Source organism: Pseudorasbora parva, chromosome 5 (genome assembly GCF_024679245.1).
Source record: "Pseudorasbora parva isolate DD20220531a chromosome 5, ASM2467924v1, whole genome shotgun sequence".
Lineage (NCBI taxonomy): Eukaryota > Metazoa > Chordata > Actinopteri > Cypriniformes > Gobionidae > Pseudorasbora > Pseudorasbora parva.
In genome coordinates this window covers 32,303,802-32,319,088 of record NC_090176.1, presented here as the reverse complement: position 1 = coordinate 32,319,088, position 15,287 = coordinate 32,303,802, and the positions used below count along the sequence as shown (strand labels likewise).

The 15,287-nt window shown below is 37.1% G+C and overlaps 1 protein-coding gene across 1 annotated transcript in view; it reads left to right on the top strand.

The window, feature by feature from the left end:
• The window catches only part of ramp1 (receptor activity modifying protein 1), a 49,426-nt gene extending 34,377 nt beyond the window's left edge, over positions 1 to 15,049 (top strand). The window contains exons 2-3 of the mRNA XM_067443891.1: positions 1,004 to 1,139; positions 14,263 to 15,049. Of these exons, the coding sequence (XP_067299992.1) occupies positions 1,004 to 1,139; positions 14,263 to 14,518 (392 nt within the window). The 3' untranslated portion in view covers positions 14,519 to 15,049. The remainder of the gene's footprint in view (positions 1 to 1,003; positions 1,140 to 14,262) is intronic.
• The last annotated feature ends 238 nt before the right edge of the window (positions 15,050 to 15,287 follow it).

Genomic DNA, 15,287 nt, shown 5'->3' with positions numbered 1-15,287 from the left:
AGAAAAGGACAGTCAAACAATGGCTGCTCTGTTTAAAAGGCTATTGTTTTCCAAGCGCTGCACATTAATAGCATTATATCAGAGTTAATGAAATGACTCATCGTTGCTTCTCCTCTGAAGTTTTTTCTTTCTTTTACACACTATTCAGACCTTTGCTAGCTTCTGAAATGTTTAATTCGTTACTGGCTTTTTAGATAGATTTTATATGAACTCAGTTGACTAATTAAGCACGACTGCTGGTTGTCTGAAAGCCATTTTTAAAGAAATGTCCCTGCATGGTTTAATCAAGTTAAGCTTGATTTATGCCTTTTACAAACTACAGGGTGAGTCTAAACTTGTGCCCTGTAACCCTGTGCTAAACAGCAGTAGTGTCCAATTTAAACTGGAACATGTAATTAAGCGTTATGATTAATGTGAACGTTTCGATTTTTAAGTGTCTGTGACCTGTTTTATTTTTAAGATGCATCGAAAATCTCAACTCCGCATTCTGATTTGAATGTGTTTTGTTGAAATCTTCCTCTGATTACTGCAGATTGATTTATTAAGGTCAAATGACAGATATACAACTTATCATTTGCTAGGGATGTTTTGAAAACAAATCCTGGTCAACGACTTGCCTTATTCCTATGGGAAAATAAGATATTAAAATAGATATGGTTCTTTTTTTTGATACATTTTAGAAACATGGAAACATTTCGCCCCCACTGTAAATAGCCTAAAGCAAAAACTCTGTAGTAGAAATAAAAATAGACATAGATTAGACAAATATTGACATAAAGTGTGTGAGAACTGTAAAATAACATAGCACCGATCATTTGAACTTGAATTTTGGTGTCTAGGGAAAATGTTTGAAATGCAGTATAAAGAGATCTCATTTGTGATGTTTCTTTAACATTGAGCTTCACTATTTATGTAAAAAAATAAAAAATCAGTGATCTGTGGTGTATAAAAGATTATTTGATGTTTTTTTGCTTCTTCACCCTCAGTTCTTTTTCTCTTGCAGTGAACCTATCTGCGCTAACGATGGCATGCAGCAGTCACTATGGAAATGCAATTGAGGAATTCTGCCTAGCCAAGTTCAAGCTGGACATGGAGGTTCTCGATCAGCGGTTCTGGTGCAGCTGGGAGGACACTGTTGAGTAAGTAATAAAAAAAAGCCAATTGTAGGATTTAATATATTATTGGTAAATTCTTGATTTTTATTAGCTGACATAGTGTTTAAGTGATGTGAAGGCTAAGTATGGTAACCCATACTCAGAATTTGTCCTCTGCATTTAACCTATCCAAGTTAGTGCCGGGCAGCGATTAGGGGTTGTTCAAGGACACCGCTCAGGCATTTCGAACCCGTAACCTGTGGGTAACAAGTCTGACTCTAACGATGGCTGACCCCAGCATCATTTTCTTCTTTTTCTAAGTCCAACTAGGTTTATTATTGTAATGTCTCCTGTGTTGTGGGAGAATTAACTGAATAAAGTGGTAGTGATATTAGAGCCACAGTGCAGAATATGTCTTTATTTGCATTTTCCTGTTATGGTGACCAGACATCCTGTTTTTCCTTGGACAGGCCCGTATTTCAGCTCTATTTTTTAGTGCCCTGCCTTAAAATGAATTTTATAAAAAGTATATTATAAAAGTTATATTTATATAAGGTCCCATTTTTCTTCTTCCTTAAATTTTCTTTGCTAGGTGATCATTTAAAAGAATCAGAAAAGTCTTCTGTCCCACTATTAAAAATAGCCTAATCAACGGTTGCCAGTCCAGTCATATAGTATATCTTGAGGAACAAAATTACCATCCAATCACTTTTTTTATCGATTTACTTGTAATTAGTGAAGGCGGGATATTAGAAAGCACACAGGAGATCAAGTCAGACACGAAGATGTCAAAGAAGTGTGTGTACATTTAAAGAGGATCTTCAAAAACAGTTTATCAAGTCATTTGACAGTAAGTTGGGACATCACGTCACCTGAGCTCTTCTCATATCCCGCCTCTTTGCCCATTTTCAGTTGGCAATGGAGGACTTTGCGCTTCAAAAACGTTCTTCAGAAATCTACCATTTTTCTTTTTTTTTCATTCTATGAGTATTACGAATGCGATCTCATACCCGATTTGTACGAGGTGGCTAATTTGTACAAATTCATAAGACCTCAATTCGTACAATTTGTCTATACTGTAGTGATGGGTAGGTTTTGGGGACGGGATTAGGGGTAGGTCATACGTACAAAATCATACGAATTGACCAACTGAGTTAGGTTGTACAAATTTGTACGAATTAGCCACCACGTAAAATACGTACGACATGCTGTGAGATTGGGTTGGTATTACTTTATTTTATCAGTAGAAATGAAGCCTTGGTGAGCATATGAGACTTATTTAAAAAAAATGTTAAAAGTTCTTACTGACCCTAAACTTCCACTACACGTTTCACATCACACACAGTTTGTTTCAGCACTCTTTCAACAACTTTTGCTTTGAGCAATCCTACCTTGTCGCTGACACGCCTGCATGTTTATTTGAACACTTCATGACAAGGTCAGTGAAGAGCAGCTTTTTCTCAGTAAGAGAGACGACAGGGGTTCCCATATTATCACATACTTCAGAGGGATTTAGTGTGCCATGTGGCACAGCTCCAGGCTTGCACCGTTCCTGGGAATGCCTCCATATGCGCAGCTGTCTCTGTGACATAATGGAGGAGGTTATTTGTGATGCCCCAGAAAACACACAATATTGAAGAACTTAACTAAAAGAACTGTCTTGGTTACTTTTTGTGCTGTTGACAACTGACCCTAAAAAAAAACCTCCCTCTCTGACATTACACTGAAGGCGTTGCGCTCCAGCACAACATTCGAGAAAAGTGACACTGGATGTCCAGGCTGTCGGATTGGGGCCAGCAAGTTCTGCCAGTCCCTGTCATCAGCACTTCATACACTCTTTGTCCCCTGTGACCTAACTTGTATTAACTGTAGCTCATGTCAAACTGCAAAATGCTGACAGTGTTTTACGGTACTAGAAATCATGGGAATTAAAGGGATAGTCCCCCAAAAATGTTTAACTGCCATCATGCACTGATGTAGTGTCTACGCTGAATAAAGACTTGCTTTATTTTGTAGGGCACAAAAGAGCAATTATTTATTTTTTTTCCATGGTCAAAAATTGTTTGGTTACTAGTCTTCCAAATATCATCATGTTTTCTGCAGAAGAAAGAAAGTCATACTTCTTTGTTTGGAAAAACATGAGGGTGATTAAATTATGACATTTACGTGACTCATTTATAACTTAACATTTATAATGGAAGTGAATGGGGCTGTCTACTGAACAGTTTTAATGATTGATTTTGAAGCTTTTGATAATTTAATAAAAGCTAATTAATTGTTCGCTTAAAATAGTTGTATTGTTCTTAAATTTTTACAGGCAGTTAAGGTTTTAGAGTTTGCCATTTTAGTGTCATGGCAATGTAGTTGTCTATTTAAATGTAACTTTAAACAGAAAGTCTTAACACACACTAAAATTATTGCCAAAAGTACACCTCCAAATAATTGAATTCAGGTGTTCCAATCCCTTCCATGACCACAGGTACATAAAATAGGCAACTAGGCAGGGACACTACTGATGGGCAGACAGAGGCTTCATGAAACACTGAAAAAGTTGAAGCAAATGTGCCATCATGCATAAAAACACCTTTTACAAATCTACTGAAAATGTTTTATTGAAAAATACAACAACATCTAATAGCATTAAATACTAAGTGTCTATATTGTCTTTTATCAATTGGGGGCTTTTGTTAGTTCCATGGATGGCTGAGCTAAACAAACCAATACAAGACTATTAAGATCTAAAACTGTATAAAAGTATCAGAGATCAGATTGTTCAATGGTTCTCAATGACTGCTCATGATTCATGGGTTCACAGAGATCATCGCCCCCTAGCGGTGAACCAATTGCCTGGTTAAAACCAGACCATTCTCAGTAGTAACAGGGTTATCGTCTGGCAAAGCTCCATAACGGACGATGATGTAGCCTATGCAGTGCGACGGCGAAACATCTGAGACAGCAATTCTCTGTTTGTGATTTCGAGGAAGATGTTGCAATGGCTTCTGACGACTTTTGCCGTTGTTGTAAAAGAAATATGATAATAGCTGGTGTCCACCGCCACTCTATTAACATTTTTGCAAAATTTGGAAAACCTAATAGCATCCCCATCCTCCTCATCAAAGTAGCTGATGTAATACACATCTGGTAGCTGAGTGTTGTTCTTTGCTCGGGTTTTAACGAAAAGGAAAAGTTTAAATTCATTAAAACAGACTGATTCATAGCTGATTCGAATGAGTGATGTTTTCACAGCGGCATCCTGCTTCACCGTCACTGCGCTGTCGTCATCGAGTAAAGCCCGCCCCAACGTTTCTGATTGGTGATGCGATTTTGACGGATTAGAAATGGATTTGAATGAGCTCTTTGCCAGACTAGAGCAAATCTAAATTTGCCGGAAGTTGTTTGGGTTTTTCCAGGCTAGTGAACCATTGACATTTCGTAGTGTTTCGAAACAGTGATTATGTAACGTATTTCACTAACCTCATTTAGTGAAATCACGTGACTTTGGCAGTTTGATAAGTGCTCCAAACCAATTGATTCGAAACAGAAGATTCGTAAAGCTTCATGAAGCAGTGTTTTGAAATTGCCATCCCTAATGCTGACTGCTTCTACAAATTTGTGAAAAAATGGGTCGCTCTCAGGAGCTCAGTGAATGCAAGCGTGGTACCCACTACCATGATATGTTGCCAACTGTGGAATAAGTCCATTCGTGAAATTTCATCTAAATATTCCATGTTCAACTGTCATTGGTATTATAACAAAGTGGAAGTAATTGATTTAATGTGGCCTACACTTTGGGGCCAGTTTTTCCCAAAGTGGGCTCAGCGCATGCTGAGGCACACAGTGCGCAGATGTCGGCAACTTAACAATAGCTACAGGCCTCCAAACTTTGTGTAGCCTTCAGATTACCTCAAGAACAGTTCGTAGAGAGCTTCGTGGAATGGTTTTTCATGGCCGAGCAGCTGCATCCAAGCCTTACATTACCAAGGCCTTATGAAGCAAAGTAGCATGTTTTTGTAATAAAAATATCCATATTTAAAACTTAATACGCTAAATTACACTTGTCGGCTTGCACTAAAAGAGTAACCCATGATGTGATGTCCAGGCGCATCGCAAGCTTTGACGCCTCTCGTGGATAGGGCTGGGCAACAAACTCAATCCCCTCTTCTCTTATATCAAAATCCTCTCCCATTTCTCTTTTAATTTTAATTTGTTGAAGAGGATGACTCTAGCGGGTATAGTTATACTGAGCCATTATTTATGACACAAAATGATTATTAATATACGACTATAGAAACAAATTGAGTGATTCCCTTAGACAGCGAGTCATAGAGTCTGCTAACTGTGTATAATGGTTTGTCATGACCTTGATCTTTGGTATTTCATTTTGTGCTTTTCTACAGTAGAAGTACTTTAGCCCACCAAACAAAATCGAAGCCTTATATCCTGGGTAAAAATATTTTTCTGCTGGTTTCAAGGATTTATATGTGGTGGAACCTCAATAATAATTGCAGTCTTAGGTTAGCTGGCTTTATTTAATATAGAGAGTACATCGAAAGTGATTGATGCCACACTTCTTTAAATCAATAGAGAATGCATGTCATAAATCTGTCATGGTAGGTCAGAAAGTGAACAATATTACTTTTCTTTACCATCAAGTTTTACTCCAGGCTGTCGGCCTTACTAGAGAAGAGTGTTATTGCTCAATGGTTATTCTTTCACAGCTCAGGGGATTTCATGGTGTTCTCAGATCTGGGAGCAGGTTCAAGTGCCCTACTCACCTGTGAAACAGCGCTCATTAAAGTATGTATGACCCTTCGGCTCCCTCCATGAGGTCATACAACTCCATTGCTCAATTATGCACAAAGCACCGTCTAGAGACAGTCACAGGTCTGGGATGACGGCTGAGCAACACTGCAGAACGGCGTGTGGTCTCCGATGAGCCTCAGAAGTGGTGAGGTAAGACTTATCGAGCACTGAGGGTAGTCAACTGCAGGTAATTAAGGTTATATACAAGCGATCAGAGGCGGCAAGCACTCTTGGAATTCAGCAAATTGTCTCACCTGGGCAGTGAAGCATTAAACTGCTTCGGCGAGAACCAGCAATCTACAGACATACCCCTGCCTTTTTCCCTGCCAAGGGTCATTCCTGTGTGTGCCGGTACGCTCATTAAACTCCTCTTAAAACACCATCTGGAGGCAAAATAAACTCGTAAAAACATACAAATTAGCAATGCATAGCTGGGATTATGTCTAAAACAATTTTAGCTTTTCTGAAGAAATTAGATTAAGGAACAGATGTGAAAACCTCAGTGTTTTTCTGCTGATTTAACAAGCACAAAACAGATCCCAATAGGTTTAATAAAGTGCAAACTACATTGATGTTGAGGGATAAATTCCGCTTATGGAGATCCTGTTGTGGTTTTAGGTTATTTATTGCAGGCCATTATTTTAATGGAATAGGTTCCCCATGGTGTTCCGAATCAGACATTCTTTTGAGCACTAAAAATGTTTTACAGACTTTTTTTTATTGATAGAGAGATAGAGAGATAGAGAGATAGAGAGATATTTGAACTGCTCTTTTAAAATTATACTGGGTTTAATTGAACAAATTAATGGTCTTATTAAAAAGTAAGAGACACACTTCCCGAGACTTCTAGTGGCTAAAGCTGTTATTAATCCAGACACATAATGGCAGTGTTTTCAGGCCATGAGGGCGCCCGGAGTATATGGCAGAAAATATTACTTGCTATTCCCCTTTGGCCTCTCCTGAAATCTATTCCATGATGGATGTGATCCTCGTCAAGCACGTAATACGTCAGAGATCCTGTAACTCGAGCTCAGGTGTCTTGACTTATTGTACCCGTCATTTCTGTGTACACCATCTGGTGTTTGGCCAGTTCTGACTCTTTGGGCCCTCTGTGACCTGTTGTCTTGTCTCTGATGAGACTGCATGAGGACAGGCGGAACATGTGATCACTTAAAAAGTGAGAGAAACTAAAGGAGATAAGAGAAAGCAGAGTGACAGTTTTGGTGATGGCATGGGAATGCTGCAATATAGAGTTGCTGGTTCACAGACAGTCCTGGAATTAAATTGTAGGATCTTAATGCAGTAAGACAAAGTGGCAAAATTTCCTGCAGTGTCTGTGCTTGGAAGTTACAAGAATCACATAGGGAAATATTACTATATAGCTTTATATTGCCATAGAGATGTATACAATTGGGTAACATACATGTACTACAATGTAAAATAGATGAAGATGCCCCCCTTAAAATCCCTCTGCTACACATACAGTCACAGAATTTAGGCTCTTAATGTCCCCCGGGCATGCACCATTCACATTACAGTCCAGGTGTTTGTGGGCAAGTTTTTATTAGCTCTGTGGAATGTGAACACTCTTGAAAGCATTTAACCCCTCTGTCAGCCTTGATGACACTTAATGACTTTGAGAGAGAGTGACACTTTATAGTATGTTTCAACTATTCCCCTCACCTTCCGTTTCCAGGGTATAGAGATCAACTGATTCTGCAACTGTTACAGAGACACATGCTCTAAATGTTTTAAAGAACGTTTCTGGATCATCGAGTATATGATCATGGGTCACTGTTGTTGTGTGTTCTGCATCAGTCCTCAATTGAATGGTTTTCTATAGAGATCCAAAAACTAAAATGATTGATGAAAAGTATTAATCTTGAATAATATTAACAGTACCAAAGTTTCCCAACACAGCTGACATAAAAATGCATTTCACTGCTAAAATATAATAAAACAAATAAATAAAGCCTTACTGCCTTTGAAAAATATCTTGTTTTCCAGCACAAATAAGTAAACAGCAAAATGGTGTGACACACTGAAAAGTCGCTATGGCCCCACTTAATATTAGGTGGCCTTAAGTACTATGTACTTACATCAAAAAATAAGTACAATGTATTTACTGTGTTCAAATTGTATTGCCAAACAACTTTGCTGATATTGAGGTGCATGGGATACGGGTAGAGTTGGGGACAGGTGCGGTGGTGTGGGTCAGTTTAAGGGTAGGGTTAGGTGTAAGGGAAGTGCCAACTTTGTAATTACAAATGTAACTACAGAAATGAATTACATGCAGGTATTTTTTCAAATGTAAGTACAATGTAAAAACATTGATGTACACAATAAGTGCATTGTATCAAATGATTAGTTAAAATGTTAGTACAAAGTAGTTAAGGCCACCTAATATAAAGTGGGTCCGTAGCTGTTAATATAAATTAACTATATTTGTATCTACATTTGACATGCAGTTATTCTTTTTTGTTTAGTACTTTAACGTTTTTATTTACATTAAAAAAATTGGATTTTACTTTTTCTGCCAAACAAGACAAAATACTGGTTAAGACTTCAATGAAATATTACAGCATGAGCTGAAATTTGAATTGTTTCATTAATCTGTCTTAATGTACTGCAGGCTTTTTATTGGGGAATATTACAGTACCGATAGAGATGAACATGAGTAAAAGTGTTAATCGATCATGAAAATGGCAACATGAACCATTGCTGATCTTTGTTCTGTGACTGGTTATTGTGGTAGTCATGGTCTCTATGTGTTGATGTTTGTCCCTGACTGTCTCTGTCCTGTCACACAAGTTATATTTAGTGTGTTAAACCATTTTGAAATTCAATCTGCTGTCTTACAAGACTGAAAGCTGCAGGGAGACTTTCCAATCACATGGCCAATGGAGAAAATCACCAGCAGTTATCCACTTGCTGAGTTTTATATAAAAACATGGTACATTATTGCCATATCTAAGTCCGAAACATCTAACAGACATGTGTGCAGCTTATTCCAGTGCTGCCTAAGACTTACCTCTTAAATACAAAGATTATTTAAACCGATAATAAAAGAATACAGTAAATCATAATTAAACTGAATATGAACATTTGTATTAAGATTTCTATTTGCCAGTAGATAAACTTTTGGTTTTACATACCATCATCATTGATTTATACTTTTTAAATTCCCTTTTGTCCTAGGTCATATAAATGACACAACTACAAAAATCCATCAAAACATTTATGTGAAATATGAACAAAGAGTGACATTTCAATATTTATTGTGTGAAAAGGGTTTATGTTTATAGTATATAAAACTTTATTACAGGCTCTAGGCCCATCAACAAGACATACAACATAAAGTAAAGAAAAAAAAACAAACAAGGCATAGATACATACACACCTACAGATATACTTTGATTCATGAGAGCCTTAACAGGCACCCATACCAATGTTTCCACAAATATGATTGACATCTGACCGAGCTGCACCTTGGGCTTGTGAGCATCATTATAATATATAGTTTTATCAGTCAATTAAGCTGTAATTTTGTCCATAAAATTAGATGTGGTCATCTGAAGATTGTATTGTGTGAGGAACCAGACCTAAATTGAAGACACTATTATGTCTTAACATCTTTTGTATTCCACAGAAGAAAATCATATGGGTTTGGAACGACATGAAAGTAAACGATGGCCTTAATATGACATCATCTGATGTGTCTCATCTGCTGTCAGAGGATCTTAAACAGAGCAGCTTCATCTTATCTGTATTCACTTGTTAATTGCATGATAATAAGTTTTGACAGGGCAAAATTGAAGCTCCCGGGGTTCCTCATGATTTAACATCCAAATTTTACTCGTTCACTAAATGACTTTCTCTCAAACTGATGCTAGAGGCTGAATATTACCACAGCTCTTTCTGTTCATGCTGGTGATGATACTTTTGACATCTTTTCATCACTGTACATTTGGATGAAGTAGTTAAATAAACACAGAAACACTCATTTATCTCTTCAGTAGAGCAGAAATCAGAAGATTATTTTTCAGATAGATGAGCGCATCTCATGGATTAATAATGTTTATTTGCTTCTAATGAATGAGGCAGATTTTCTCAAATTAAAGACTAAATGAAATGAATTTATTATAGACTTGCAATGACATAGTGTTTAAAGCAAGTATAAGTGTAATTATAACAATTATATTATAATGTGATCCATCTTTTCACACGGAGAACAATTGAGACTCCAAACAAGTATTAAAAAAAGACAAGTAAACAATAATAAAAGGAACATTACAATTGAACAAACCAAAAAAACAACAGAACCGAGATATATTTTTTTTCTTCTTCGCAGAACTAACAGCAATGTGAACTATTCAAGTAAACTTTAAGGAACTAGAAAGGGGTCTATCAAAGACTATCGAAAAATAATGCTAATTTAAATGTTTTCAGTTACTGACTTGTCTTAACTAATGTTCCATGGTAGGGCTTATTAAAGCTACTAAAGCCAAAAGCAGTTATGTGCCAAAGTTACTAATCGTAAGTTTGAGCATTAATAGTGTGTTCACTTCAAGCATGAGCTGTAATAATAAAGATGGTTGTCTTAGCAAATAACATTAAAAATGAAATGAGGCAATAAATGCAGTGCTACTTTGCATTATTTGCAAACTATTGATCGGACCATTGTGGGCTTACAGTTGGATGGTTCTTTGTTTATTTTAGTCTTTAATGTGAATGCTATAAATACACAGGCAGACCGAGACGATCAACGGCGTGAGCTCAGGGTCAGTCCATTAACAGACGGGGTTTAGCCAAAGCTGGCGCTTCTCCTATATTTCAGTTCCAGTAAAGCTGACCCACTCTCACCATAAGTGAATGTCTACCATGAATCATTTCTTGTTTTGTTTTGTTTTAATAATTAAAACAATTGTTTAATAATAATTGAATAATCTTTATGAAAGAAATAGACACAAAATTATAATTTAAAATCAATATCGTAATTATAAAATCACTAAAAAAATGCATAGCAAAGGGAAACTATAAAAATGGACATGCATTTATTAATGCAGTGCAGCTGAAGTCTAGCTCACTGTTTTAAATTCCGTTTCCAAGTCAATCCTTTAAACCCCTCTCCTGAATTTTCAGTAGTTCCAGTCATTCTTGACTGACTTCTTTAATTCATTCCCATTTCCTTTACCCAACTACCCTTAGCCTCCATAGCCCAGCTGTGCACGCAGGGGTGACCTAGACACCCATATGTGTCACACATGCCTCTTTGGGAAGGTGAGATGTGCTTTTTGCACTGCCCGAGTGTTTGAGCTGCCATCCTGCAAGCCATCTTTATCCCTTGGGGTGAAATGTGAGGGGAGGCGGTGTGCAGTCTGCTCCAGCCCCTAAAACAGGCCCGGAAGAAAACTCTTGATTAAAAGTCTGCGCTGGTTATGCCAGGCATCCCACGCTAGGCTGACTGGGCTTATAAATAGATAGCCCAGGGGAGGGGAGGGGAGGGGAGGGGAGGAAGGGGGGTTTGGGGTCTAACACTCACACAGGGGCCTATTAAGAGTTCATCTGAAGAAGTCTCTCCTTGAGCTCCTTCACCATCATGGAGTGATCTCATTCCATCAGGGCTCCCTAACAGTGATTGAGAGAATCATTATTTCAGCTTAATAAAGACATTAATCACAGACACTCACACACACATATATGCAGATATGCATTTTATGGCTGATTAGGAACACCACCAGAGTTATTCATGTAAACCTATGCAAATAGTTAGCATATTTGAAATCTACAATACAATGTTGTTGTGTTTTGGTCTTGTTTTCTTGTGATCTTGCAGGTTTTGATGCGATTATTTCATTGATAGTACTTTTCTATTTATTTGAAAGTGAACTGTGTCCTAAAGAGTATTAGACTTAGAACTTATTAAAATTACCATGTCCCAAATCGTAGAATGTTGAAATTAAAATCCTAAATATCTGGATGGTCTTCTTTTTCCGGTTAGAATCTGAAGTGCAGATTTGTGCACACTCTAACGGCTAATCTTGCCCACAACCCATTGAGAGTTGGACGAGGAGTCAATTAAAACTACAAATATGGATAAAGTGTTAAAAAAATTACAATCACAACTGATGTGCAAGTCTGACGGGTGAGTACAGAGGTTTAGATAAGGGTGTTTGCTTGATGTATTAATCAATATCTAACCTGACAAAAAAATATTTATTTAGTGTAATCCACATTATTTAATTTGATCTATATTCAAATTGCAAACGCATGAGGAGAGTCCACATGAAAGACCTGTGATTGCATTTCTCTTCAAAACAGTAGGAAATGAAAGGAAATTGATTGTGGGGAATTTTAACTGGGATAAGATGATTGAAAGGGCAGTTTATACAGTGACAAGATGCATGTAACTAAGGCCATATCCACACGAAGCCAGATCTTTCCCTATCCAATCTTTTTTTGTTTTGTTCCTTGTCTCAAGAAAAATATGCATACACACGAAACAACTGAAACCAACTCAAAACTATGTAGTATTACATTGTGGGCTCAGTGGTTCTTATAGGTTGTCTACAAACCGGAAGGTTGGTGGTGCAATCCTAAGTTCCACTGGACCAAGTGTCGAGGTGTCCATGAGCAAGACACCAAACCCCAGCTGCTCCCGACAAGCGGGGTTATGAATGGGTAAATGTGAGGCAATATAAAGTGCTTTTGAATGGCCATAGGTCTATTGAAAGTGCTATACAAATTACCATAAATGCAGTCCATTAGTATACATGCCAGACCCGTATGTGGTACTGTAATTCTCCCACAGAGATGCACTAAAAATGGAGGAGAAGACTTGTAGCATGTGCGAGATGTGAGGTAATGACATAATTTCACAAACTATATGGATTGGCTGTACACACGAAAATGCAAAGTTGGTTTTTCAGGACGATATGCTGATATGATACAACAAAAAAATGATACTGTTAAATGTGTCTCTATGCGTATATGTGTGAGTAACAGAACCCAATGCCGTACTCGAGGGTACCTCTGTCATTTCCTTCCAGTATTGAGTGTATTTGGTCCCACTCCACAGAGGTAAAATAACACTGAAGCGGTGTTAAAGTTAATGAGATTAAGAGATTCAATAAGTAATGATTGAGCATTAATGATAAACACCTGATAATAATGAGCAGAATCTGAAGAAAAGAGAAACATAAGAATTACAACTGACTTTAGCCACAGCTTTAGATGAAATTAACCAAAGATAAAAGAAGATATTAAATCTCTGAAGATCTCAGCAGAGGAGTATTAAAGGAGTATTTTTTTCCATACTGTGCTTCTACATAAGTTTTTATTGAGAATGAACAGAGGTTTAGAGGTTTTATGGAAATCATTTGGTCACCATTATGGTGATCAAGGTTTCATTTAGTTGGGCAGTTAGACTTTGTGGTCTTTGTAACAGTGTTTACCAAAACACATAATTTGTTGCAAAGGAAAAAGTGATTTTGTTTTATGCATCATAAAGTTTGTTTTCAAATAAAGTTTTAAAGATCAAATTAACTAATATTATACTGACCAAAAAAGAATGCTTCTCTTCTCGCCCCTCAAAACGGTATATTAAAAAATTGTCTAAAAATTGTCTATTATTGGCCTTTTATTTTAGCTAAGCCCTCCATAAAACACACAAAACAAGTCCTACAAATGAACAAAAGAACACATATTAAAGACACTTTCCCCGGTTTTCACAGACGAGCCCCAAGCCTATTCTCAGAGTAAACTACATGCTTGAGCAGTTTTAGCTGAAACAGACTTGCAATGAAATATATCAAATATGTCAGTGCCATTTTTTTTTGTCTCAAGATGCAAACTAGTATTTTTTTGAGTATTTTTTTTTTCTAAGGCTCTTTTATGAAAGCTAAATGTCCTAATTAAACGAAGGCCTAATCCTGACTTAATATAAGCCCTGTCTGTGAAAGCCCTGTTTTTTTTTTTTTTTTGCATTTACACTGTTCGGACCAGCTCTTTAAAAAAGTTAATTATTTTGTTAGCAATTTAATAATAATTTAAAAAGTGCAGTCGCAAAAGCTCCGTTTCTCCTATCACCAGTGGCCACTGCAATGAGCTAAACATTGAATGTAGGACTACTCCAAAAGAGCAATGTTTTGAAAGTGACAGAGTGCTTACACTCTCTGAGAAATAAACCTATGAGTGGCTTCCCTATAGTTGGCTCTGCACATCTGCCTGCTACGGGGAAAGAATAAAAATATATGTATAAAAAATTTCTCACACTTCACATTTAAACCATTTTATCTTCATCCTCTTTAAAAATGCACAATGTATACAAACAGTCAACATTAACCTCCTGTTTTCTCTTCTAAAGATCTTATGGAGAACTGACCAACTGCACGTTCCTGGTGGCTCTGAAGATGAACTGTTTCTGGCCAAACAGAATGGTGGACGAATTCTTCATCCGGGTGCACAGGCACTACTTCCATGACTGTTCATTGTCTGGACGGCTGCTTCATGATCCACCCAATCGGATCTTGGGGCCTTTTATCGTGGTGCCCATTCTGGTGACTCTACTCATGACTGCTCTAGTGGTATGGAGGAGTAAACGCAGCGAGGGAATTGTATAAGTCTACAACAGCTAACCAAGAACCTCCACACTGAACAACAGAGAAGGTGATATTTCACAGACTGCGAACATTAAGAAAGACTTGTTTCTCATCAAGTGGTTGTATATCGAAACGCTAATAATGAACAATGTCACTGTGTTATCTACAAACAGATAACATACCAGTCATTTATAAGGACAAAAACTTTCTGCACAATTTCATTCAAGTAGTTTTCAACTAAATGTTTTGTCATGCCAGCATTTTGTTAGTAAAACAGATCTCCAATATGGATGCAAGTCATTATGAGGATGACTAAGTATCACCTTGGATGGATAAACACCAAACTTAAGGAAGGACACAGTTATTCCCGTGTGTTTGATGAACCTATGTGAACACTGGACTCAATCACTTTGTGACACCCTAATGTATTTCACACTCATAGATGTGCTTTGTGCTAAACTATGACATTTGTAGCATGACATTCATGATTAATATTTTGTTGTAATATTTAAAAAATAAAAAAGGGCTACAACCATGATCATGCCAATAACATTTACCATTTTAATGATTCCTCCCAAAAGAAAAAAATATTAAAATTGATTATTGTATTTATATGCTCTAAAATGAATATCTTCATCAGATTAAGACACCTAAAATGCTTTGACCAAAACATTGCATGTATCCCTCAAAGCAAAGTCAATCCCACAATGTGTTGCTACATCAAAATCATGCACGATTTTGGGAAGCTGTGAGAAATTGATTTAATTCAATACTGAAAACTATCTATAAA